General features: G+C 41.3%; 1 protein-coding gene across 12 annotated transcripts in view; it reads left to right on the top strand.

Annotated features, from left to right (window-relative positions):
* The window catches only part of Hen1 (Hen1 methyltransferase), a 371,894-nt gene extending 346,584 nt beyond the window's left edge, over nt 1–25,310 (top strand). For 6 of the 12 annotated variants that reach the window (XM_070097635.1, XM_070097627.1, XM_070097636.1 and 3 more), the window contains one exon: nt 24,649–25,310. In XM_070097635.1, coding sequence (XP_069953736.1) covers nt 24,649–24,877 — 229 coding nt within the window. In that variant the 3' untranslated portion in view covers nt 24,878–25,310. The remainder of the gene's footprint in view (nt 1–24,648) is intronic. The other 6 variants (XM_070097633.1, XM_070097637.1, XM_070097629.1 and 3 more) reach the window with 5 other exon arrangements.
* The last annotated feature ends 1,371 nt before the right edge of the window (nt 25,311–26,681 follow it).

Below are 26,681 nucleotides of genomic sequence, written 5' to 3'. Positions count from 1 at the left end.
AGTGAATATGGTATGTCAATGGTAATACGTAATATGGCTCTGGGCCACATTAAGTATTGTGTAGCTATGTAGATAGGTGTAGGTATGTAGCCCAGGCGGACTACATACCTACATTATTATTATAACTGATAATTATACGTGTGTACCTGTACCTAAGTATGCCTTCACTCATGGTGTCATTTCTTCTAAAAATAATGTTACATGAGAATGGGAGTGTTTCTCTTTATTTATTCTACTGTATCAATGTGGAGACAACTTGTACACAATGTAAAGTGACGAAAACCAGACACATTCGCCTGGTTTGTTTACATTACGTGTGGGTGGGATGGGGAGGGCTGCCTTGGCTGGCTGGCTGCCCATACTTCCCAAACCTGACTTCCTACAAATAAAACTCACCTCTCACCTTGTGTTAAGACTACAAATATTTTAAGGTAATTACTGAATGTACTGTATATATATTTTATCGCTCTGGGGAGCTTTAACCCTTTCAGGGTCCAGAGGCCAAATTTCAAAGTGTGCACCAGGGTCCAAGAACTTAAAAAAAAAAAAAAAAAAATTTGTTATTTTTTCTTATGAAATGGTAGAGAATCTTTTTCTGCTGGTAATAAAATAAAATGTACAAAATTTGATGGGAAACTGAAGAAATCATGCTCTTGCGAATTTTGATGTGTCGGCGATATTTACGCATCGGCGATTTTGCCAACTTTGACTCCCATTTTAGGCCAATTACATTATTCCAGTCAACCAGATTCTTAGCTATTTCACTAGTGTTAATTCTATTCTATCGATTGAGCACAAGAAATTGCCAAGTCAACTGTTTCAACAACAAAATAAAGTGACCGGAAATTGGTAATTTGGCCAATTTAATGCAAAGCTCAAAATATTCCAATTTCAAAATAGGGACCAGAATAAACAATGCAGGCATTCCTGGCACTAAACTAACATTTCCTCTGTTCATTAGTTACGTTTTCAGGCTTTACAAATGAATTCCATTTTGATTTTTATTCACATAATGAATTTTTATTCAAACCAAAAAAATAGAAGATTTACTGTTATGCAATACTGTAATAATTGTATAAATAATGTCTCCACATCTGTGAATGTATATTAGACCCACCAGCTGTCATGTATTAGACTTGTGAGGTCATTTGTTTACTCTTGTACATCGGCAAAAATTTAACATTTCTGCTAGTTTGAGCTCAGTTTCAAGCCATTTCTAGTACTAAACCTCTTCATGGGGGGCTCCTTGGCGTGGTGAAGAGGCTCTTGGTCTGAGGAATTAGACCTGTCGGTCTCCTTCCTCAGACCAAACCTAATTACCCCCCAATCCCCCGTTCCCTATCCCATCCTCCCCTTTTTCCTTTCCTCCTCCTCCTCCCCACCCCTCCCTTTTGCCCTTCCTTTTTGGCCTTTGGGTTTTTTTTTTTTTTTTTTTTTTTCCCACAGGCACGCTAGTTCCTAGGTAGGGGAAAGGGTACCGGGGTCCATCCCATTCCGTTGAGGTTCTTAGCGGTGGCGTAGTTTGCCGTGGAATCTGGATTGCCTGGGGATGTCCCGATCCCTCTCTGGTATCCCGGAGGGTGGCTTTGGGTATCTCTCAGGCGACGGGTGTATCTCTGGAAGCCACCTTTCGGATTCCAGGGATGGTGGCCGAAGGAGGTATGCTTTGTGGCGGATTTCTGGCCGCCCTCTCTTTTGTCCACCGAGGTAGCTCGGCAGATGTGAGGTTGCTATCCCGGATTGCCGGTTTACTGGCACGATGGGTAGGGTATGGCACGGGTTCCATGCTGCATCTGCGCTACTTGCGGTGCTGAGGTCCTCTTGGGCACAGAGTGAGATTTCTGGCCCTTTCATTCCTCCTAGGAACTATCCCTCCCCGGTCCCCCCTTTTTTTATTCTTTTTTTTTTATTTTTATTTTCTTTTCTTCTTTCTTTTTTTTCTTAAAAACAAAAAGAAAGAAGTAACCTAACCATGGCAGCCCTAGTCCATGAACCTGCTACCCCCGGGCCCCTTCTTGATACCGCACCCCATTCTGACCCCGCCTCGTCTTTGGACCACTCTTCGGACACTCCTCATGCCTCTGTACCTCTTGCCGGTGCTGTTTCCTCACCCGCTTCAGGTACTGAGGCCTCGACTGACTCCTTCGATTTATCTGACCTTCGCTCTCCTCTGACTATGCTTCCGGCCTCTCCCTCTACGGTGCGGCAATTTTCGAATCGCCGACCCATTCCACGTCGGACCAACTCTGGTCCCACGCCTAAACGCCAATGAAAATTACCTGCTGATGATATTTCTCCACCTTCTCGTTCTTCTCAGAAAAGATCGACACGTCCTTCACTACCTTTCCACGCTCAGTTTCACACTGCACAATGGACTAAATTCTTCACTTTACGACTGACTTCCTCTACTGCCTATCTTTCTGACCACAGTATTGGCAAGGCACTCCTATGCCATGTTGGTTAAGATATTTCTTTTCATGCTCTTAAGAGCGGTACGCTCATCATCACCGTACAGAATGCTACCCAGGCTCATGAGCTTTCTCGTCTTTCCCATATTGATACTGTTCCTGTCACTATTGAAAAACATCATTCCCTCAATTCTTGTAGTGGTACCGTCATTCTGCCCCATACCATAGTTCAACAAAATTTCCAGACATGTGGCACTGACATTCTTGAACAGCTGGAACTCCAAGATCTCCCAATCCTCAAGGTAGACACTTACGTTCTTCCTGCCCGTGGGCGGAGACGATACCCTAGCAATGTGGCTCGTTTAACTTTTGCCAGCCGTGAACTCCCATCCTCAGTTTATGTAGCAGGACATCGGTTACAAGTTCGAAAGGTGATCCCTACACCGCAACAGTGTAGAAATTGCTGGCGATTTGGCCATCCAGCGAAATATTGCAGATTTATCGCCGAATGCCCAGTCTGTGGTGCCAATGACCATTCTAATACGTCTTGCAATCGACCTCCCTCTTGCCTTAATTGTCATGAGGCTCACCCTTCATACTCTCGCCGTTGTCAAGTCTACTTAAACGAGCGGAAAATCCGTTACCTCAAAGAGGCAGAAGGTCTCCCTTATGCCATGGCAGTTTCTCATCTCCGCCTCCAAGGGAGACTACCTCGTGTTTCTTATTCCCATGTTTCAAAACGTCCCCCCACTTCTGGTATCCCATCTTCTGCACCCACCTCTGTGGTTACCTCTCCCATAGTCACTCCTGTATCTAATTCTTTTGCTGTCCTCGGCTCAGACGTCCCTACTTCAACGCCTCAGTCTGATCTCACTTCTTCGTGTTCTCTCTCACAAGCCTCAGTAGCGACGAGATCTTGTATGACACCTCCTCCTAATCGTCCCTCTACTTCTCAGAAGTCAAAAAAAGATCTGTTAACCCCTCCTTCCCTTCTTCCACCTCCTCATTTTACCGTCCCTGTCTGTACCTGGTTCTTCCCCTCTCACTGGCTCTGTTACAAGTGTAGAGGTTCACCCTCCTCCTTGTACTGTACCTTCCTCCCCTGTTCCCTCCCAAGTTTCTTCCTCTTCTGCCACCTCCCAGGTTTCTGCCTCTTCTGTCCCCTTCCACGCTTCTCCAGTTCCCTCCACCCTTTCGCCCCCCCCTACCTTGGTAGAGTCCAATACAGTTCCAATCTTTACTCATCCTCCCCCTACCATTTCCAATATTGTCTCCCATACGACGTCTCTGAATTCTGAAACACTTGAAGCCATCTCTGAATATATTGCAGAGACCAAACCATCAATGGACACTGATCCACCCTCCGCTCCTTCTCTCTCCTCTGCTCCATCTGCGCAACTCCTTTCTTCACAGCGCACCGTTCCTTCACTGCTTGAACATTTTCCACTGCCTCCGCATGTGGACTTTTCTAACCCCTCTAGTCCGTAGGAACCCTTACCTGCGGATTTCAGGTATCTTTATCATTGCCAATCATGGCCAATTTACAGTGGAATATACGCGGCCTCAGAGGTAATCGGGGTGAGCTTCAGATGTTACTCTCCCAGTTTTCCCCTGTTGGTGTTGGCTTACAGGAACCAAAATTACACTCTGCTGTTATCTCTCCCATCTCAGGCTATAATTTATTGTATTCTTCAGATCCTTTTCCTGATGGGACCTTTAATGAAAGTGCCCTTCTTCTACGCACTGATATTCTGTACCATCAGCTATTTGTTCATACTTCGCTGCATTACACAGCAGCCCGTATCCACTTGCATAGGTGGTATACGCTCTGTTCTTTATATCTCTCTCCTTCTCGGGCATTATCTATTCCGGATATTGCCTTTCTTGTTTCGTCATTACCGCCACCGATTCTGTTACTTGGTTATTTTAATGCCCACCATTTCCTCTGGGGGGTCTCACTGTGATTCCCGTGGCATTCAGTTAGAGTCTTTTCTTGCCACCCACCCCCTCCATGTTTTAAATACAGGTACTCACACCCATTTTGATCCTCGGACTCACTCTCTTGCATCGATCTCTCAGTCTGCTCTTCCTCCGCTGCATTAGACTTCACTTGGTCTGTTCTCCCGGACTTACATGACAGCGATCATTTCCCAATCATTCTTACTTCCCCTTCATATTCACCACCTCTTCGCATCCCACGCTGGCAATTTGATCAGGCAAATTGGAACCTTTACTCACACCTAACTGTTTTTAGAGAGGTTCCTTCTTCGTCCTCCATCGATGAGCTTTTACACCTCTTCTCGTCCTCCGTGTTAACCACAGCTTCCCATTCTATACCCCAAACTTCGGGCAGGCATTCTCAGAAATGCGTGCCTTGGTGGTCTCCTGCTTGTGCTCGTGCAGTACGTTTGAAACGCGCTGCATTGGGCAGGTACCGGTACAATAGAACCACAGAGAGACTTCTTGATTTTAAGCAGAAGTGTGCGATCGCTCGCCGTGTCATCTGTGATGCTAAACACACTTGCTGGCGAGATTATGTCTCCACCATCACCTCTGGTTCCTCTATGAGTGCAGTCTGGAAAAAAGTACGAAAACTGAGTGGTAAATATTCTCCTGACCCGGCTCCTGTTCTGCGGGTTGCCGGTGTTGATGGAGCAAACCCACTAGATGTTGCCAATGAAATTGGCAATCATCTGGTCCGTATTTCTCAGGGACTCCATCTATGCCCCTCATTTCTTTCCTCAAAGTCTGCCAGAGAGTTAGCACCCTTGGACTTTTCTTCTCTCAGAGAAGAACGGTATAATGTGCCTTTTACACTTCAAGAACTGGAGGCAACACTCTCAGCTTGCCGATCATCGGCAGCTGGGCCCGACGACATTCATATTCGTATGCTACAACATTTACATCAGTCAGCCCTTGCAGTCCTATTACGCCTTTACAATCTTATTTGGTCACAAGGAGTTCTTCCACAGCTGTGGAAATCCGCCATTGTTCTCCCTTTCCGCAAACCAGGCACTACGGGACATGAAACCTCCCACTATCGTCCCATTGCTCTTACCAGTGCAGTTTGCAAAGTGATGGAACGCCTAGTAAATGGACGTTTAGTGTGGTATTTAGAGAAACACAACAGTCTCTCCACTTATCAATATGGCTTTCGTAAGGGACGTTCTACCATAGACCCCTTACTACGCTTGGATACGTATGTTCGTAATGCCTTTGCGAATAACCACTCAGTTATTGCCATATTTTTTGACCTTGAGAAGGCATATGACACAACTTGGATGTATAATATTTTAGCCCAAGTCCACTCCTTAGGCCTTCGAGGCAATCTACCATCCTTCCTTAAGAACTTTTTAACTGACAGGCATTTCCGTGTTCGGGTTAATAATGTGCTCTCCCCGGACTTGATCCAAGCTGAAGGTGTCCCCCAGGGATGTGTTCTGAGCACAACACTTTTTCTCCTTGCTATTAATGATTTGGCCTCTAGTCTTCCATCAAATATTTGGTCATCACTCTATGTTGATGACTTCGCTATTGCCTGTGCAGGCGCTGACTGTCACCTCATTACAGTTTTTCTCCAGCATGCAGTCGACCGTGTTTCCAATTGAGCCACCACATGTGGGTTTAAATTTTCCAGCACTAAAACCCACCAAATTAATTTCACTAGACGCTCTGTCATCTCAGATCATCCTCTGTACCTCTATGGCTCCCGTATCCCTGAACGTGATACAGTTAAGTTTCTGGGCCTCCTCGTTGATCGTAGGTTATCCTGGAAACCTCACATTACCTCTCTGAAGGCAACTTGTCACAGCCGGCTGAACCTTCTTAAAACCCTTGCTCATCTTTCATGGGGAGCTGATTGTCGAACCCTCCTTCGCCTACATTCCACCCTTATTTTATCGAAACTTGATTATGGTGACCAGATCTATTCAGCGGCATCTCCTGCTACTCTCTCTAGCCTTAACCCCATTCATCACCAAGGATTACATTTATGCCTTGGTGCTTTTTGCTCTTCCCCTGTCGAGAGCCTCTATGCAGAGCGAACATGCAATCCTTATCCGATCGCCGTGATGCCCATTGCCTTCGCTACTATGTACGCTCTCATGATCTCCGCAATCCTTCCATTTATAGAATGGTCACTGATATTAGTAGACATTCTTTATTTGTTCGCCGCCCCTGTTTACTCCGTCCGTTCTCTCTTCGCCTGCATTCGCTCTTGTCTTCTCTTCAATTACCACCTTTCTATGTTCATGCAGCATCTCACTTTTCCCTACTCCCCTGGGAAGTTCCAGCTATTCGAGTCTGTTCTTTCTCTCTCTCCGTTGCTCGAAAGCCCAACTGTCTACGGTCGCTTCCCGCTCTCTTTTTCTTGACCACTTTCACTCTCATTCTCATGCCATTGCTGTGTACGCAGATGGCTCTAAGTCTTCTGACGGCGTAGGATTTGCAGCAGTGTTTCCGGACAGCGTCGTACGAGGGTATTTACTATCTTCGGCTAGTATTTTTACTGCTGAATTGTATGCCATCCTTGCAGCACTTATCCGTATTGCATCTATGCCTGTGTCATCATTTGTGGTTGTCTCAGACTCCCTTAGCGCTTCACAGGCTATACAGAAATTTGATACACCTCACCCCTTAGTCCTCCGTATCCAACTTTGGCTACGCCGCATCTTTACCAAGCATAAAGATATTGTTTTTTGTTGGGTCCCTGGTCATGTTGACGTACAGGGCAATGAACAGGCAGACACTGCTGCGCGGTCAGCAGTACATGACCTACCAGTTACATATAGAGGTATTCCATTTACGGACTATTTTGCTGCAATATCTTCCCACCTTCACACCCGTTGGCAACACCATTGGTCTACTATGCTCGGCAACACCGTTGGTCTACTATGCTCAGCAACAAACTTCAATCTATTAAACCAAGTATAGGTTACTGGCCGTCTTCTTATCACCAGTGTCGAGGTTGGGAGACTACTCTCTCCCGTCTTCGCATTGGCCATACTCGTCTTACTCATGGATATCTCATGGAGAGACGCCCAGCTGCTCTCTTTGAGAATTGCCAAGCTCCATTATCAGTCAGCCACATTCTGTTGGACTGCCCACTTTATCAACGAGCACGCAGAATACCTCCGTCGTCGTCTTCGCTCCGCTGCTCTCTCTTTACCTTCCCTTCTCGCTGATGGACCCACCTTTCATCCGGACTCTCTCATTGACTTTTTGACAACAACTGACTTACTTCACAAATTCTGATACCTTCAGCCCTTTCTACTTCAATCTCTTGCTACCCTCTACCCCCGTACTATCCCCTGCCCTGCTGTTTTCTGTAACCTTCTGATCATCCCTCCTCCCTTCTGCCATCCAATACCCTTGCTTCCTTCCCTACCCTGCAGCGCTGTATAGCCCTTGTGGCTTAGCGCTTCTTTTTTATTATAATAATAATAATAATCTAGTACTAAAACTAATCTCTATTTCTTTAGTATATCTTTCATTCTATCAAATGAGACTAAGAAATTGCAAATATAACTATAAAAAAACATACAATAAAACACTGCAAAGTCGCTGTTTTAATCGAAAATTACGGTCTGTTTTTTTTTTCTCATTATGCACTGTGTACTGCAGGATTTGTTTTATGTGGTGCACACATACCACATAGATGCATTCCCTCATATCTAGGCCCAAATTTACTGCTCACAGCTTATCAGAGTGAGCTGAGCTGATGGCGAAGATCTACGGTTTGGACCCTGAACATAAAGCCATAGATCTACGGCACGGACCCTGAAAGGGTTAATTAAATGTAGTACATATATTACGTGTGGGTGGGGTGGATTGACCTGGCTGGCAACCTTACCTCCCAAACCTGACTTCCTACAAGTTAAACTCATGTCTCACCCTACATTAAGACTACAAATATTTTAAGGTAAGTAATGGGTGTACTGTGTGTGTATTTTACTTTTTATTGTTTTTAATGCCTAGTTCTATTGCTAACGTAATATATGTCAATGTAAAGTTGTTACCTGGCATTTACATGCATTTATAAGTGGAAAAAATGGTGTTCTGCTTTCCGGCGATGTCTGCATTCCGGCAGTAGCCTGGAACCTAACCTGCCATATAGGTGGGGCCCCTACTGTATATGCTTCTAAACTGTTGTATCTGGGTGCCTCTGCAAAGACAGTGATTATGTGTGAGGTGAAAGTACAGTGGACCCCCGCTTTATGATCAGCTCCCAATGCGACCAATTATGTAAGTGTATTTATGTAAGTGCGTTTGTACGTGTATCTTTGGGGGTCTGTAATGGACTAATCTAATTCACAATATTCCTTATGGGAACAAATTCGTTCAGTACTGGCACCTGAACATACTTTTAGAATGAAATACAGTGGACCCCCGCTTACCGTTGGCATCACATAACGTTTAATCCGCATACCGATACATTTTATCGCTAAAATTTTGCCTCGCATACCGCTTAAAAACCCGCTCACCGCTGTTCGTCCGAGACGCGTCCAATGTGCGCCCTCAGCCAGCCTCACATGTGCCGCCCGTGCCATTGTTTACCAGCCAGCCTCCGCGGTAACATCCAAGCATACAATCGGAACATTTCGTATTATTACATTGTTTTTGGTGATTTTCTCTGGAAAATAAGTGACCATGGGCCCCAAGAAAGCTTCTAGTGCCAACCCTACAGCAATAAGGGTGAGAATTCCAATAGAGATGAAGAAAGAGATCATTGATAAGTATGAAAGTGGAGTGTGTATCGCCGACCTGGCCAGGTTGTACAAGAAACCCCAATCAACCATCGCTACTATTGTGGGCACCAGAAAGGCAATCAAGGAAGCTGTTCTTGCCAAAGGTTTAACTGTGTTTTCGAAACAAAGATCGCAAGTGATGGAAGATGTTGAGAGACTCTTATTGGTGTGGATAAATGAAAAACAGCTAGCAGGAGATAGCGTCTCTCAAGCGATCATAAGCGAAAAGGCTAGGAAGTTGCATGAGGATTTAATTAAAAAAAATGCCTGCAACTAGTGCTGATGTGAGTGAATTTAAGGCCAGCAAAGGTTGGTTTGAGAGATTTAAGAAGCGTAGTGGCATACATAGTGTGATAAGGCATGGTGAGGCTGCCAGTTCGGACCACAAAGCGGCTGAAAAATATGTGCATGAATTCAAGGAGTACATAGAGGCTGAAGGACTGAAACCTGAACAAGTGTTTAATTGTGATGAAACAGGCCTGTTTTGGAAGAAAATGCCAAGCAGGACCTACATTACTCAGGAGGAAAAGGCACTCCCAGGACATAAGCCTATGAAAGACAGGCTTACTTTGTTGATGTGTTCCAATGCTACTGGTGATTGCAAAGTTAAGCCTTTATTAGTGTATCACTCTGAAACTCCCAGAGCGTTCAGGCAAAAGAATGTCCTCAAGGAGAATTTGTGTGTGCTGTGGAGGGCAAACAGTAAGGCATGGGTCACTAGGGACTTTTTCTATGACTGGTTACACCATGCATTTGCCCCCAATGTGAAAGATTACCTAACTGAAAAGAAATTAGAACTTAAGTGCCTCCTGGTGTTAGACAATGCCCCTGGTCATCCTACAGACGTGGCAGAGCGACTTTATGGGGACATGAAATTCATTAAGGTGAAAGTTTTTGCCTCCTAATACCACTCCTCTCCTGCAGCCCATGGACCAGCAGGTTATTGCAAACTTCAAAAAACTGTACACAAAAGCTCTGTTTGAAAGGTGCTTTGTAGTGACCTCAGAAACTCAACTGACTCTAAGAGAGTTTTGGAGAGATCACTTTAATATCCTCAATTGTGTAAACCTTATAGGTAAGGCTTGGGAGGGAGTGACTAAGAAGACCTTGAACTCTGCTTGGAAGAAACTGTGGCCAGAATGTGTAGACAAAAGGGATTTTGAAGGGTTTGAGGCTAACCCTGAGAGGATTATGCCAGTTGAGGAATCCATTGTGGCATTGGGAAAGTCCTTGGGGTTGGAGGTTAGTGGGGAGGATGTGGAAGAGTTGGTGGAGGAGGACAATGAAGAACTAACCACTGATGAGCTGATAGATCAACTTCAACAGCAAGAGGCCAGACCTGAGGAAACTGGTTCAGAGGAGGGGAGAGAGAAATTGAAGAAGTTGCCTACTACAAAGATTAAGGAAATCTGTGCAAAGTGGCTTGAAGTGCAAACCTTCATGGATGAAAATCACCCTCACACAGCTATTGCAAGCCGTGCTGGTGATTATTACACTGACGATGTTGTGAAACACTTTAGGGAAGTCATAAAGGAACGAGAGGTACAGGCCACTATGGACAGATATGTTGTGCGAAAGAAGTCCAGTGACTCTGAAGCTGGTCCTAGTGGCATTAAAAGAAGAAGGGAAGTAACCCCAGAAAAGGACTCGACACCTCAAGTCTTAATGGGAGGGGATTCCCCTTCCAAACACTAACACTTTCTCTCTCCTCCTCCCATCCCATCAATCATCACCAGATCTTCAATAAAAGTAAGTGTCATGTAATTGTGCATGCCTTTTTCAGTTTGTGTGTATTAAAATTAACATTTCATGTGGTAATTTTTTTTTTTTTTCATACTTTTGGGTTATTGGGAAAATTCATTCGCATACCGATCATTTCGCATAACAATGAGCCCTCTTGCACGGATTAAAATCGCTATGCGGGGGTCCACTGTAATATCGTAAGGCGGGGGTCCACTGTATTTTCTTTTTGGGTCACCCTGTTTTGGTGGGAGATGGCTGACTTGTTAAAACAAAAAAAACTGTTATATATTATCAGCAATTCACTAATTTGTGAGTTATCCTTACATTGATAACTCTCCCTGATGGCTCTCCTCACATCACATTCTTGGCACTTATTTACACAGACTCACAAGTCTTTTAGCCCACAGTGGCTTCTCATACATGTTAAAGTGTGAGGGGACTATAACCATCCCTTTCTGAACTCTGGTTAATCAACTGTATATTACTCATCTTTCTACAATTACTGTTGTATTATGTCTAGGATTATTATTTCATAGATATGAGGTCCTATTAGATAATAACTGGATAACTTAACTTTTGTTACCATACACAAGGTAACTGCTAGTCTAGGGTATAAAATAACACTCAAGACAAAATCTCTTGCCATAACACAGCACTCTCAAACCACAAAGGTTTCAGAGAAATATAGCTATTTAGAAAAAATATATTTTAATATTAATATTATTTACAAAGCTGAAGGGGGCAGGGGAGTTTCGGTGGGGAGAAATAAATGGGATTAAATCTGGAGTATCTGAGAGAGTTAGAGCTAAGGAAGGGGTAGCAATAATGTTGAAGGATCAGTTATGGAAGGAGAAAAGAGAATATGAATGTGTAAATTCAAGGATTATGTGGATTAAAGTAAAGGTTGGATGCGAAAAGTGGGTCATAATAAGCGTGTATGCACCTGGAGAAGAGAGGAATGTAGAGGAGAGAGAGAGAGATTTTGGGAGATGTTAAGTGAATGTATAGGAACCTTTGAACTAAGTGAGAGAGTAATTGTGGCAGGGGACCTGAATGCTAAAGTAGGAGAAACTTTTAGAGAGGGTGTGGTAGGTAAGTTTGGGGTGCCAGGTGTAAATGATAATGGGAGCCCTTTGATTGAACTTTGTATAGAAAGGGGTTTAGTTATAGGTAATACATATTTTAAGAAAAAGAGGATAAATAAGTATACAAGATATGATGTAGGGCGAAATGACAGTAGTTTGTTGGATTATGTATTGGTGGATAAAAGACTGTTGAGTAGACTTCAGGATGCACATGTTTATAGAGGGGCCACAGATATATCAGATCACTTTTTAGTTGTAGCTACACTGAGAGTAAAAGGTAGATGGGATACAAGAAGAACAGAAGCATCAGGTAAGAGAGAGGTGAAGGTTTATAAACTGAAAGAGGGGGCAGTTAGGGTAAGATATAAACTACTATTGGAGGATAGATGGGCTAATGAGAACATAGGCAATGGTGTCGAAGAGGTATGGGGTAGGTTTAAAAATGTAGTGTTAGAGTGTTCAGCAGAAGTTTGTGGTTACAGGAAGGTGGGTGCGGGAGGGAAGAGGAGTGATTGGTGGAATGATGTAAAGAGAGTAGTAAGGGAGAAAAAGTTAGCATTTGAGAAGTTTTTACAAAGTAGAAGTGATGCAAGGAGGGAAGAGTATATGGAGAAAAAGAGAGAGGTTAAGAGAGTGGTGAAGCAATGTAAAAAGAGAGCAAATGAGAAAGTGGGTGAGATGTTATCAACAAATTTTGTTGAAAATAAGAAAAAGTTTTGGAGTGAGATTAACAAGTTAAGGAAGCCTAGAGAACAAATGGATTTGTCAGTTAAAAATAGGAGAGGAGAGTTATTAAACTGAGAGTTAGAGGTATTGGGAAGATGGAGGGAATATTTTGAGGAATTGTTGAATGTTGATGAAGATAGGGAAGCTGTGATTTCGTGTATATGGCAAGGAGGAATAACATCTTGTAGGAGTGAGGAAGAGCAAGTTGTGAGTGTGGGGGAAGTTCGTGAGGCAGTAGGTAGAATGAAAGGGGGTAAGGCAGATGGGATTGATGGGATAAAGATAGAAATGTTAAAAGCAGGTAGTAATATAGTTTTGGAGTAGTTTGTTGAGAAATGGCATTACCAGCTAAGTTTAAACAGTGAAAACTTAACTTAAAGACAACTCATCGCCTGCACAGCCGCCCCTGCAGACGAGGTCTAGAAGCTGTCGAAACCATCTCACAACGGGCTGTCAAGAATTATAATTTGTAAGATTATAAATTACCCCTAGGGGGTGTTATGTCAGCATATTTCATTCACTGATGGCTGACAAAATACATACTTGTTTGGACTCAAAAGTCCACACCTTACTGCCGACTATAGGTTGATTACAAACTACTTGCGACTCAAGAACTGCGCAGTCCCCCATTCTACAAGAAATTCGTAACATACCTTGCTCTTGTAACGTGAGCTATGGTGTTCTTCACACCTTCGACAGGTATCGGTGACTTGATAGAAGCTGAAGTGTCCTTGGATGTCCACGTCTTCCATTGTCTAGGAAATGCACACTGGTACACTATGTTCCACAAGATTTGTCTTTATTGTTCACAATCTTATCACAAGAGAAGCTGATCACACTTCTCTTAAGTGTTTATTGTGTTTTGTGAGACACTTTGTTCACACTAACGCACAGATCAGTGTTCTTTGTTGGTTATCCTGGCATCAGTGTCACTCTCAGTAGAGTCAAAAGTAATCTGAAGACGCCACAGCGCCCCATGCCGTCACTGCCCCTTGCACAAAAAAAAAGCTGACCTAGTACTTTTTCTTCCTTGCCACTTCCTCGATGAAGTAAACCAGAATGTTTGATTCTTGCTGTCTTAAGTATAGACAACAATGTCCACTATCTTTACTATGGTAATAAAGTGGGAGCAGGATTTTCCTTAATTGTCCTGCTAAAGTAAGAGATATACTATCTCTTATTAAAATACACTCTGCAACACTCTGCAAGGAGCTTCGGTTGAAGCGACCACGTCGCATACTCGTACGGCATCTGTGATCAATTACTCATTGTAGCAGTAAACAAGACGCTCGCCCCTTCTGAGAGGGCTTGGCCCCTCAGGGCTGAAAGGGGCTGAAGGGGGCTGATACCCCTCTCCTGGAGAAAATTTCTCCACACTGGGGGGGGGGGGGCGGCGGAGGTTCACTGCAGGTGAACTATTCATCACTTAACATTAATTTGATTTTCTCACTCACTACCACTGCTGCTTGTCTTTTCTGAACAGCTTTAGTCTGTGTGGTTTCTGGAGAATCACTAATTTTGTTTTCAACACTGTGTAATTCTAACGGCACTAGTTTATTTATTGTCCGCTTATTCACTACACCTTTGTTTAAAACATCAACTGTCCTGATGATTCCATTTTCATCAGGATATATGGTCACAATTTTTCCAAGTGGCCATTGGGACCTCAGACCATCATTGTCAATAATCACTATGTCACCAGGTCTTAAGGACTTACGATTTTCAGGAACACCAGCTCCATAGAAGTATTCTCTCAATGAGGTGAGATAGTCTTCTCGCCAAATTTTCTCCCAACGTTCAATCACTTTATTAAGGTGTTTGAATTTACGTCTGAGTTGCTCAGGTTCGAAATAAGTAGGATCCTCTTTGATTTCTTTATCATTCATGGGAGGAACAGGTTTGAGCCTTCTGCCATGGAGTAAATGAGATGGACTTAACACTTCTAAATTGTCCAGATCATCGGTAACATAAGTCAGAGGTCTGTTGTTGACTCTATTTTCTATTTCAGTCACAACTGTACGGAATTCTTCTAAGTCGATTCTCTGACGATGAAGAGTTTTCCTTAAACAACGTTTTACAATGCCGATCATTCTTTCATAAAATCCGCCGTGCCATGGAGATTTAGGAGGAATGTATCTCCAACGACAACTGCGTTGATTCAGCATCTGTTGTACTTCTGGTTGATCAAAGATCTTGCTTATATAAGCAGCACCAGCAACAAAATTCGTTGCATTATCTGAAATCATCAGTCTGGGACATCCCCTTCTGGCTGCAAACCTTCTGAATAATTTGATAAAGGTTTCAGCAGATATGTCAGTGGCTACTTCTAGATGTACTGCTCTAGTCGTAGCACAAGTGAACAAACTGATGTACACCTTGATGGGAACTTTGTCAACTGTTTTGGTTAAAATTATTGGTCCAGCGTAATCTACACCTGTCACCTCAAATGGAGTGATATGACAAACTCTTTCAGAGGGATATGGAGGTGGACCTGGATACTGACATACTCCCATATCGTAGTGACGACAAGTAATACAGTCCCTTATTTGTTTTTTCACACTTTGTCTACCTTGAGGTATCCAGTAGGATTGTCGTATATGACAAAGTGTGTCAGCTACCCCACCATGTAACACGTTGCTGTGGGCGTTTTGCACAATCAGTTTTGTTAGCCAATGTTTCTTGGGGATCAATATTGGATGTATGGCTTCTTTAGGTAGTGAAGAATTATGAATTCTTCCTCGACATCTTATAATCTTTTCTGAGTCGAGATAAAGTCCTAAAGAATTAATCATAACAGGTTTCTTTGGGGATTTATCTCGTGTTTCTAGAAATTTATATTCTGTAGAGAAAACACCTTTCTGTATTAGTTTCACCCAGTATTTAATGGGTTCAAGACATTCATAATCAGGTTTTATTCCTTTAATGAGTTTAAAGACAAGAGCTGTAACTCTTAAGAGTTTACCCAAAGATGAGTATTTAGATCCATCAATGACTCTTTCTGTTGTGTCTGCAGTATTTACACAACTTACTTCTGCTGTGTTCAAGCAGACTGTTTCTTCTGGCATAATGTGAGTTTTTTGCTGAGGCCAGTTATTTTCATTAGAGAGCCAGTTCGGTCCGTGGAGCCATAATTTATTATCCACAAATTTCTTGAGTGGGACACCACGTGACAACATGTCAGCTGGATTCTCTTGGGTAGAGACGTGGAGAAAGAGATAATCTCTCTGCATCTCTTTTATTTCTGCTACTCTGTTCTGTACATAGACCAGCTTACTCTTATTATTTCTTAACCACTGGAGAACTGCTTCATTATCACTCCAGATCACGGTTTTTTCAATAGTGAGATGATCAAGTACTTCGTTGAGATAGACAGCTAATTTTGTACCTACATAGAGTGCTGTCAGTTCCAGTTGTGGTACTGTTCTGACCTTCAAGGGTGCTACCCTGGCCTTTGAAGTAATTAGTGTACTTCCTTCAGCATTACTCATGTAAGCTACAGCGCCATAACCTCTGGTTGACGCATCACAGAACACATGTAATGTGTACTTGTTTCCCTCTTGACCTATTTGTCTGGGAAGTTTAATTTGATGAAGTTGTTTAAACTCCTTGGATATTTCATCCCATGCTTGACTCATTTCTAGAGGCAAGTTCTCATCCCATCCGATTTTGAGCTTCCATGCATCTTGCATAAGCATTTTACCCTTTATGGTAATTGGTGAGACAAGTCCTAGAGGATCAAAACATTGTGATACCTCTGACAGTAAACTACGTTTAGTGAGTGTACTGCATGATTTATTGTTTATCTTTTTGAGACTCAAAGTATCTTCCTGTGTGTTCCAATTAAGTCCCAGCATATTGTTGCAATCAGGAATTTCAGCTTCAGCGAAATCTTCTTTGATAAGTTCCCTTAATTGCTTTGAATTTGTATTCCACATCCTTAGAGGCATATTTGCTTCTTTCATCTCCTTGTTAGCTTCTCTGTATAAGGATTTCAAATCCTCCTCTTTATTCACAGTACCTTGAAGATTGTCCACATAGAAACTTTTCTTTAAGATTTCTTTGAAGGGACTTTCAGATTTCTTCAAATGTGTATTCAGAGTAGCTTCTAGTAAGAATGGAGAGGATGTTGCACCAAATAATACTGATTTGAAACGATAAGTTTTCACAGGACTTTGAGGATCATGTGGATTTTCAGGCCACAAGAATCGAGTATAATCTCTATCTATTTCTTGTAGTCCTACTCTTAAGAAAGCCTTGGAAATATCAGCCGTGTAGGCATATGGGTTAGTGCGAAATTTCATAAGCACGTCTCCAAGCTTCTCAGTTAGTGAGGGTCCGGTCATCAGACAGTCATTAAGACTTGCTACATCTTTATTTGCATGTGCGCTGCAATTATATACAACACGCAGTGGAGTGGTTTCAGAATCTTTTCTGACTCCATGGTGCGGGAGATAATGAGCGTTTGTCTTCAACTTATCTTCGACTATTTCCTCAATGAATTTATTGTCCAACTGTTCTTGTATGATATTATCATAGACAGTCAGTAGCTCTGGATTCTTCCTGAGCTCATGTATTTGTGCTTTCATTTGTCCGAAAGCCATGCGATAATTGCTAGGCAGATGTGGTGGATTTAATTTCCATGGTAACCTAACCCAATACTGTCCATCTTTATATTTGACAGTGTCCAAATATTGGTTATAAGTCTGAGACTCTTGTGGGCTTGGTTTATTTACATCAATACCTATCGCATCTAAATCCCACAACTTATCAACTGGTTCATTCATTTCTTCTAGTAATGATAATTTTTGCTGTGGTACATGATCAGCGGTTATTCTCGTAACTAGTACATTTTCCACTGAATCAATATCAGCTTCTTTTCCACTTTGAGAGGGAATGGGACCACATATCATGTGGCCTCCTGCTGTTTTCAGCAAGTGAACATCATGTTTACTTACTATATTTTGCACAAAACAGTGATAATAATCACTTCCAATGATTAAATCAATTGGACTAATTGTGTCCGTCTGTATGTCAGGACAGGCTAACTTGACCTTAGCTGCTTTCAGTGCTGCAACTGTTTCTTTTAATCCCTGGATCTGCACAGACTTAGGCAAATCATCTACTACCACAGTTTCTACTGTCTTTTTCCTGTTTCCTAGACCAACAGTGATTCTGGCTAGGTCATATGTCTGTTTACCAGAATTGTGGAAAAAAACCAGCTATATCTAACTGTATTTTGGCATAGGGTTGTTTATTCAGTTTCTGCAACACTGATCTTCTTATGAAGGACCTTTGTGAGCCTTGATCAAATAATGTTAGCACATTGGTTTTGTGTAATTTATTAGATAACTCAATTCGAGCTATCGGGAGAGCTGTTGCTTTAAACTTATCTCTCACATTTAATGCTGTTGCTTGTTGACTTCCTGATTCTGTAGAAGTCTGCTGCTGTTCAGCAAAAGTATTTGGGCATAATGCCGTATGATGCATACCCTTGCATTTAAAACACTTCTTCAGTGAGCATTTTCCTCCCTTGTGTTCACCTAAACACTTGATGCACCTTTTCAGCTGATGAACACGTTGTTTACGTGCCTCCATTGATGTGTATTGAATACAATACTGTGCCCAATGTGTTCCATCACAAAGCACACATTTTGGAGTACGTTTATGTGTGACAGTTTGACTGTCTGTTGTATTCACAACTTGATAAATGCCTATATGGGATTTCCCATTCTGTGGTTTAGTGGGAGTAGGTATACTCTTTTTATACTGAGTTGAAGGTTTATTATCCACTGGATTTGTGGATTTTTCATCTTGTCTCGTTGCTTGCATGCATGAAACTATTGTTTGTAAATCATTGCTAATTTCCTCACAAGTGAAATAGCGTTTATTGAACATAATATTTAATCGTTCAATAGTTTGTGGTGACAACTTATCTTGTACAATACCACTGATAAACCAATCACATTGTCTTAGGTCATATTTAGCACCTAGAGATCTGAGATTATTGTCTAATGTGATTCTAAATGCCTGTAAGTCTGAAAAACAATGTTTGGGTGGCTTCAAGCTTGATATTAAGACTGCATGTCTAACTCTAGCCTTGTCAGCATCGAAGTAATTGTCTGCTAAGACACGTAAGGCTATTTGATAATTACCTTTAACCACCGGAAATGACTTAATCAGTTCATAGGGTTCTCCCTTCACAAGGCATTTAAGATAATTGAACTTAGCAATCTCATCTATGTCAGTTTGTGAATTTACTATGGATTGAAAACCACTAATGAATTCTTCATAATTATGACCTTGGAAAATAGGTAATGACAATGTAGGTAAGCTTGGTAATGGGACACTTGTTGTTGTTACAGGTGTAACAGGTGTTTGACCACTAGTTACAGTAGGTCTCTGTGACAGAGTTTTGCAGCAGATAGCCTGTACTCCTGTCCACCTTAATTGTTGATTACTAAAAGTATCCAAAACATTTTTAATTTCATCCTCAGATGGATCTGCTTCAAGAAATTTATTTTCATAATGTGTATAGTCTGAATTAATTATTTCCAGACGTTGTGTAAATAATTCGAATTTGACCTCAAGATCATCAAAATCTATGTTTGTATCTTGAGTTAATCCTATACAGACTGAAATTAGATTTTCTAATTGTGTAATCTTAGTCTGTAAAGACTGAAACTGAGTTTTCAAACAAGCCATTTTAATGGTATATCGAAAATTCTAGCACCACACTTAGAGTGTTTAAAAAACACTGTACTGCTATAAACAGCTGAGTTTTTGTTGTGCTTAAGTCAGCAATAATCGAGTCAGACACTACTGACCCACTAAGCTTAACCTCAGGGTCAATGACCATGAAGGGTACAGAGTACATGTGGCTGGTGTTTATGGCTTGAGTTTGCTGTGTCAGCCTGACCACGATGATTAATCGTAAATAACATTATACACTTCATTCACTATACACTATAAATGTCACTGTATAACTGTAAATCACACGTGAATATTATTTACACATATATAAATGTCACTGTTAATATATATTTGAAAGCTTACACTTTATATATAAGTTCCTTTAATATAACAGGTATATCTATAAGAAACAAACTTTAACACAATCTTGTCTCTTAATTTCTGTCTATAAACATTATAAACACTCTGTGTATATACACTCAGACAAACTTAACATCACTTGGGTTGTTGTTGTCGAAGTCAGCGATTTTCGAGATTGGAGCAGTGGTTGGAGGGTGCCATCCCCCGTTTTCTTGTTGGGTGAGTCACTCAGCTGCTGTTTTCTTTGGGTGAACGCTGGGTGAGCGCCCGTTTTCTTTTGGCTGCCCATTCTCTGTGATTGAGTCTGGAGGGACTCATTTATACTGGTTTATATTGAAAAACACTAGTTTTACAGCTTTTTTCGAAGGACCTTGGTTCGTAGGTTATTTGTACACTGTAGTACAACATATTTGGACCACAGTGTGGCCTTTATCCAGTTCGAAGGACCAATTATGTTGAGAAATGGCATTACCAGCTAAGTTTAAACAGTGAAAATTTAACTTAAAGACAACTCATCGCCTGCACAGCCGCCCCTGCAGACGAGGTCTAGAAGCTGTCGAAACCATCTCACAACAGGCTGTCAAGAATTATAATTTGTAAGATTATAAATTACCCCTAGGGGGTGTTATGTCAGCATATTTCATTCACTGATGGCTGACAAAATACATACTTGTTTGGACTCAAAAGTCCACACCTTACTGCCGACTATAGGTTGATTACAAACTCCTTGCGACTCAAGAACTGCGCAATCCCCCGTTCTACAAGAAATTCCTAACATACCTTGCTCTTGTAACGTGAGCTATGGTGTTCTTCACACCTTTGACAGGTATCAGTGACTTGATAGAAGCTGAAGTGTCCTTGGATGTCCACATCTTCCATTTTCTAGGAAGCGCACACTGGTACATTATGTTCCACAAGATTTGTCTTTATTGTTCACAATCTTATCACAAGAGAAGCTGATCACACTTCTCTTAAGTGTTTATTGTGTTTTGTGAGACACTTTGTTCACACTAACGCACAGATCAGTGTTCTTTGTTGGTTATCCTGGCGTCAGTGTCACTCTCAGTAGAGTCAAAAGTAATCTGAGGACGCCACAGCGCCCCATGCCGTCACTGCCCCTTGCACAAAAAAAAAGCTGACCTAGTACTTTTTCTTCCTTGCCACTTCCTCGATGAAGTAAAGCAGAATGTTTGATTCTTGCTGTCTTAAGCATAGACAACAATGTCCACTATCTTTACTATGGTAATAAAGTGGGAGCAGGATTTTCCTTAATTGTCCTGCTAAAGTAAGAGATATACTATCTCTTATTAAAATACACTCTGCAAGGAGCATCGGTCGAAGCTACCACGTCGCATACTTGTACGGCATCTGTGATCAATTACTCACTGTAGCAGTAAACAAGACGCTCGCCCCTTCTGAGAGGGCTTGGCCCCTCAGGGCTGAAAGGGGCTGAAGGGGGCTGATACCCCTCTCCTGGAGAAAGTTTCTCCATTAAAAGCAGGTGGTGATATAGTTTTGGAGTGGTTGGTGCTGTTATTTAATAAATGTATGGAAGAAGGTAAGGTACCTAGGGATTGGCAGAGAGCATGCATAGTTCCTTTGTATAAAGGCAAAGGGGACAAAAGAGAGTGCAAAAATTATAGGGGGATAAGTCTGTTGAGTATACCTGGTAAAGTGTATGGTAGAGTTGTTATTGAAAGAATTAAGAGTAATACAGAGAATAGGATAGCAGATGAACAAGGAGGCTTTAGGAAAGGTAAGGGGTGTGTGGACCAGGCGTTTACAGTGAAACATATAAGTGAACAGTATTTAGATAAGGCTAAAAAGGTTTTTGTGGCATTTGTGGATTTGGAAAAGGCGTATGACAGGGTGGATAGGGGGGCAATGTTGCAGATGTATGGTATAGGAGGTAGGTTACTGAAAGCAGTGAAGAGTTTTTACGAGGATAGTGAGGCTCAAGTTAGAGTGTGTAGGAAAGAGGGAGATTATTTCCCAGTAAAAGTAGGCCTTAGACAAGGATGTGTGATGTCAATATGGTTGTTCAATATATTTATAGATGAGGTTGTAGGAGAAGTAAATGCGAGGGTCTTGGCAAGAGGTGTGGAGTTAAAAGATAAAGAATCACACATAAAGTGGGAGTTGTCACAGTTGCTCTTTGCTGATGACACTGTGCTCTTGGGTGATTCTGAAGAGAAGTTGCAGAGGTTGGTGGATGAATTTGGTAGGGTGTGTAAAAGAAGAAAATTGAAAGTGAATACAGGAAAGAGTAAGGTTATGAGGATAACAAAAAGATTAGGTGATGAAAGATTGGATATCAGATTGGAGGGAGAGAGTATGGAGGAGGTGAATGAATTCAGACATTTGAGAGTGGAAGTGTCAGTGGATGGGTCTATGAAAGATGAGTGGTGAGTGGTGCGCTTAGGAGTCTGTGGAGACAAAGAACTTTGTCCTTGGAAGCAAAGAGGGGAATGTACGAGAGTATAGTTTTACCAGCGCTCCTGTATGGGTGTGAAGCATGGGTGATGAATGTTGCAGCGAGGAGAAGGCTGGAGGCAGTGGAGATGTCATGTCTGAGGGCAATGTGTGTGGTGTGAATATAATGCAGAGAATTCGTAGTTTGGAAGTTAGGAGGAGGTGCGGGATTGCCAAAACTGTTGTCCAGAGGGCTGAGGAACGGTTGTTGAGGTGGTTCAGACATGTAGAGAGAATGGAGCGAAACAGAATGACTTCAAGAGTATATCAGTCTGTAGTGGAAGGAAGGTGGGGTAGGGGTCGGCCTAGGAAAGGTTGGAGGGAGGGGGGTAAAGGAGGTTTTGTGTGCAAGGGGCTTGGACTTCCAGCGGGCATGCGTGAGCGTGTTTGATAGGAGTGAATGGAGACAAATGGTTTTTAATACTTGACGTGCTGTTGGAGTGTGAGCAAAATAACATTTATGAAGGGATTCAGGGAAACTGGCAGGCCGGACTTGAGTCCTGGAGATGGGAAGTACAGTGCCTGCACTCTGAAGGAGGGGTGTTAATGTTGCATTTTAAAAACTGTAGTGTAAAGCACCCTTCTGGCAAGACAGTGATGGAGTGAATGATGGTGAAAGTTTTTCTTTTTCGGGCCACCCTGCCTTGACGGGAATCAGCCAGTGTGTTAATAAAAAAAAAAAAAAATTTATAGTGCAGACACAAACATAATTACTTCTCATGGCACAAGACACAGTAACAAAACCCATCAAGTTCATTCATTGGAGCACTCTTACAAAATTCAGCTTAGAGCTATGGTCACAAATATATTCACCACTCACTATAAGCTAAGGACGAGTACAGTGGTACCTCAGGATACGAACAGCTCCCATCTCGAACAGTTATGTCAGTGTATTTATGTAAGTGCTTTTGTAAGTGTATTTTTGGGGGTCTGCAACAGATTAATCTAATTTACATTATTCCTTATGGGAACAAATTCCTTCGGTATCAGCACTCGAACAGTCTTCTGTAACAAATTAAGTTCATATCTCGAGGTTCCACTGTATATTTTAAGATGAATAATGTGTGCATTGTATATACATTTTTTAGTCCTAGCTGTATTGCTCACTTAATATATGATAGTGTAAACATATCAGCCTTTATATGCATTTGAAGGTGAAAAAGGCTATGTTTTAAATTACAGGCATTTTTTCTTGACAGCAGTAGCCCAGAACCTACCTAACCAGCTTTATAAGTAGGACCCACCTGTATATGTTTTCTAAGCTCTTAACATAAAATAGATCAGATTTCCTGAAAATACAGTGGACCCCCGGTATTCGATATTAATCCGTTCCTGAGAGCTCATCGAATACCAATAATATCAAAAACCGAATCAATTTTCCTCATAAGAAATAATGAAAATCAAATTAATCCGTGCAAGACACCCAAAAGTATGAAAAAAAAAAATTTTACTACATGAAATATTAAGTTTAATGCAATAGAATAATTACAATAACGATAAAATAATTGACACTTACCTTTAATGAAGATCTGGTGATGATTGATGGGATGGAAGGAGGGGAGAGGTGTTAGTGTTTAGAAGGGGAATCCCCTTCCATTAGGACTTGAGGTAGCAAGTCCTTTTCCAGGGTTACTTCCCTTCTTCTTTTAATGCCACTAGGACCAGCTTGAGAGTCACTGGACCTCTGTCGCACAACAAATCTGTCCATAGAGCTCTGTACCTCCCGTTCCTTTACGATTTGTCTAAAATGGGCCACAACATTGTCATTGTAATAGCTGTGTTAGGGTGATTTTCATCCATAAAGGTTTGCACTTCAACCCACTGTGCACACATTTCCTTAATTTTTGAAGTAGGCACAATGTATTCCACAACTGGTATAGGCTTCTCAGGGTTAGCCCCAAACCCTTCAAAATCTTTCATTTCCATACTAATTCTCACCCTTTTTACCACAGGGTTGGCACTAGAAGCTTTCTTGGGGCCCATGGTGACTTATTTTGCAGAAACAAGCACCAAACACAGTGATAATATGGATAATATGGAATGTACCGAATGTATCCTTAGATGCGCGCACACTGGCTGGCTTGTAAACACTGGCACACAAGGGGCAGTTCAGGCCACATGTGGACAGGTCTCGTACGAATCGTATCGAATACCGGGTTTTCAATCGAATACCGAGGAAAAATTTTTGCGATATAATGCATCGAATACCGGATTTATCGAATACCGATGCCATCGAACACCGGGGGTCCACTGTACAAGCTAAATACGTCTTGACAATCCGCAACAACTCAAATTATTATATAAGTGTTACAAAACCACTTCATGCATTAAAAATACCACTTTGTGCACAATAAGCAGAACTCTGCTGATATCCACATAACACACAACAATCGACTAATATATTTAATTTTCTTTCAGATTAGTAGTAGGAGATAAATGTTTTGAAACAAGTGGTGATGGTGATGAGTGGCAGGGAAAATTACAACTTTGGGAAGAATCTTTTTCTTCTGATGAATATGAAGATACTGAAGCCAAAGATCAAGAGAGATGGTTTACTGATGCACAAAGCAGTAGTTTGGATAAAACTGACTATGATGATAGTGACAATATTAAAACTACAGTCCATCTTAATGAAGACTGGGGTTAAGAGATACCATGGGTACATAATGAAGACGGGTTGAGAGGTACCATGGGTACATAATGAAGACTGGAGTTGAGAGGTACCATGGGTACATTAGTCCAGCTTGGCTCTCTTTCATCTTTACTGTTTCAATGAAACTGGAATTTTTTAATTCTTAACAGTAACATTATACTGTGTATTTTGTGGGAAAAATATGATAAAATTTTAATTTACTGAAGTGGAATATGTTATTATTATTATGTTTGCTTTCTAAATTGTTACTAGTAGCTCATTTTTAATAAGCTTTCCAATTCTTGTAAACTCTGATAATGTGCTATATTCATAGTTGAGAGTGTACTTAAACCATCTGCTATTCCATTACTTGCATATTATATTACCTACTTTATCAACCTATCATGTCTTATAGGCTATGTGTCCATGAATTAAAATATACATTCTATGGTTTGTTTTGTAAACTTTAACCCCTCTCTAAAAGGTTTCTTGAGCCAGAGAGTTGGACTTAGTCTTCCCTTCCTTGGATCAAACCTGATTGCCTCACATTGAGGTACTAAACCCTATGAGTTTAGTGCTCACTCCTACAAAAATTATAATAAATGACACATGGTAAAAAATTCTAACTACAGTGGAACCTCGGTTGTCAAATGGATTAGATGTTGAACTAATTGGTTTTTAAACCGATTTGCTCGATTTGGATTTTGTAAGTGGTCTTGGTTGTCGACTGACAATGCTTGGATCACATAATCACCAGAGTCCACAGCATGGGTCTCAGTCAGTATAGCAACTAACTCGCATGCTGTAAACATCTCTTAAGTTCTTGCTATGCATCTTGTGAGGGTAATGAAACCAAAAGTACGAAATTAGATGGAAAACTTATGAAATTATGCTAACGCGAAGTTAGCGGTCTCAGGGATATTTATGCATTGAAAATTTTGCCCACTTTGAGCCCTATTTTGGGCCAATTCCATTATTCCAGTCAACCAGACACACAGCTATTTCACTAGAACTCCATTTATTCTATCAACTGAGTACAAGAAACTGCCCATTTACCTATCTCAACTACCCAATAAAGTGATCTGAAATTACTAATTTGGCCAATTCACACAAAATTCAAGAAAGGCCAATCTCAAAATAGGGTCCAACATAAACAATGCACACATTCCTGGTACTAAAATAACATTTGATCTGTTCATTGATGACCCTTGTTGGTTTAACGCTTTATTTGATTATGATAATATCTGTTCATTAGTCATGTCTTCAGGCCCCTCTTATATTACACTTGCTTTTCATTTTGAATTTTTATTCATACAAAAAATAGAAGATTTATTGTTATTCAGACTAATGCATAGTTGTAATAATTGTATAATTAATATCAGTGCATTCGTGAATGCATATTAAATCCACCAGTTGACATGTATTGTATGCATGACATGATTTGTTTACTCTTTGAACATCAGCAAAAATCAAACATTTCCACTACTTTGAGCTCAATTTCTAGCTACTTTTAATCTTTAAACCATTGTAAATTATCTCGATTTCTGTAATATATCTTTCATTTTATCAAACGAGACCAAGAAAACGAGAATACAATAATAAATACCATACGAAAATTGTATCGTAAAGTCGCTGTTTTAAACCAAAAACGGTTGCAGTTTTTTTCTCATCCACTGCATACTGCAGATTTTTTTTTTTATACTGTACACACTGATCATACAGACCCATTCTCTCACATGTAGGCTTACCAGCTTTCTCCTGCAAGATTTGAAGCCTCTAGAATTTTGCCATTAGCTCTCTGACAGGTAAGAGGCAGTTA

Source organism: Cherax quadricarinatus, chromosome 58 (genome assembly GCF_038502225.1).
Source record: "Cherax quadricarinatus isolate ZL_2023a chromosome 58, ASM3850222v1, whole genome shotgun sequence".
Lineage (NCBI taxonomy): Eukaryota > Metazoa > Arthropoda > Malacostraca > Decapoda > Parastacidae > Cherax > Cherax quadricarinatus.
The sequence above is the reverse complement of the archived record's forward strand: the minus strand, read 5'-3'. Positions and strand labels throughout refer to the sequence as shown.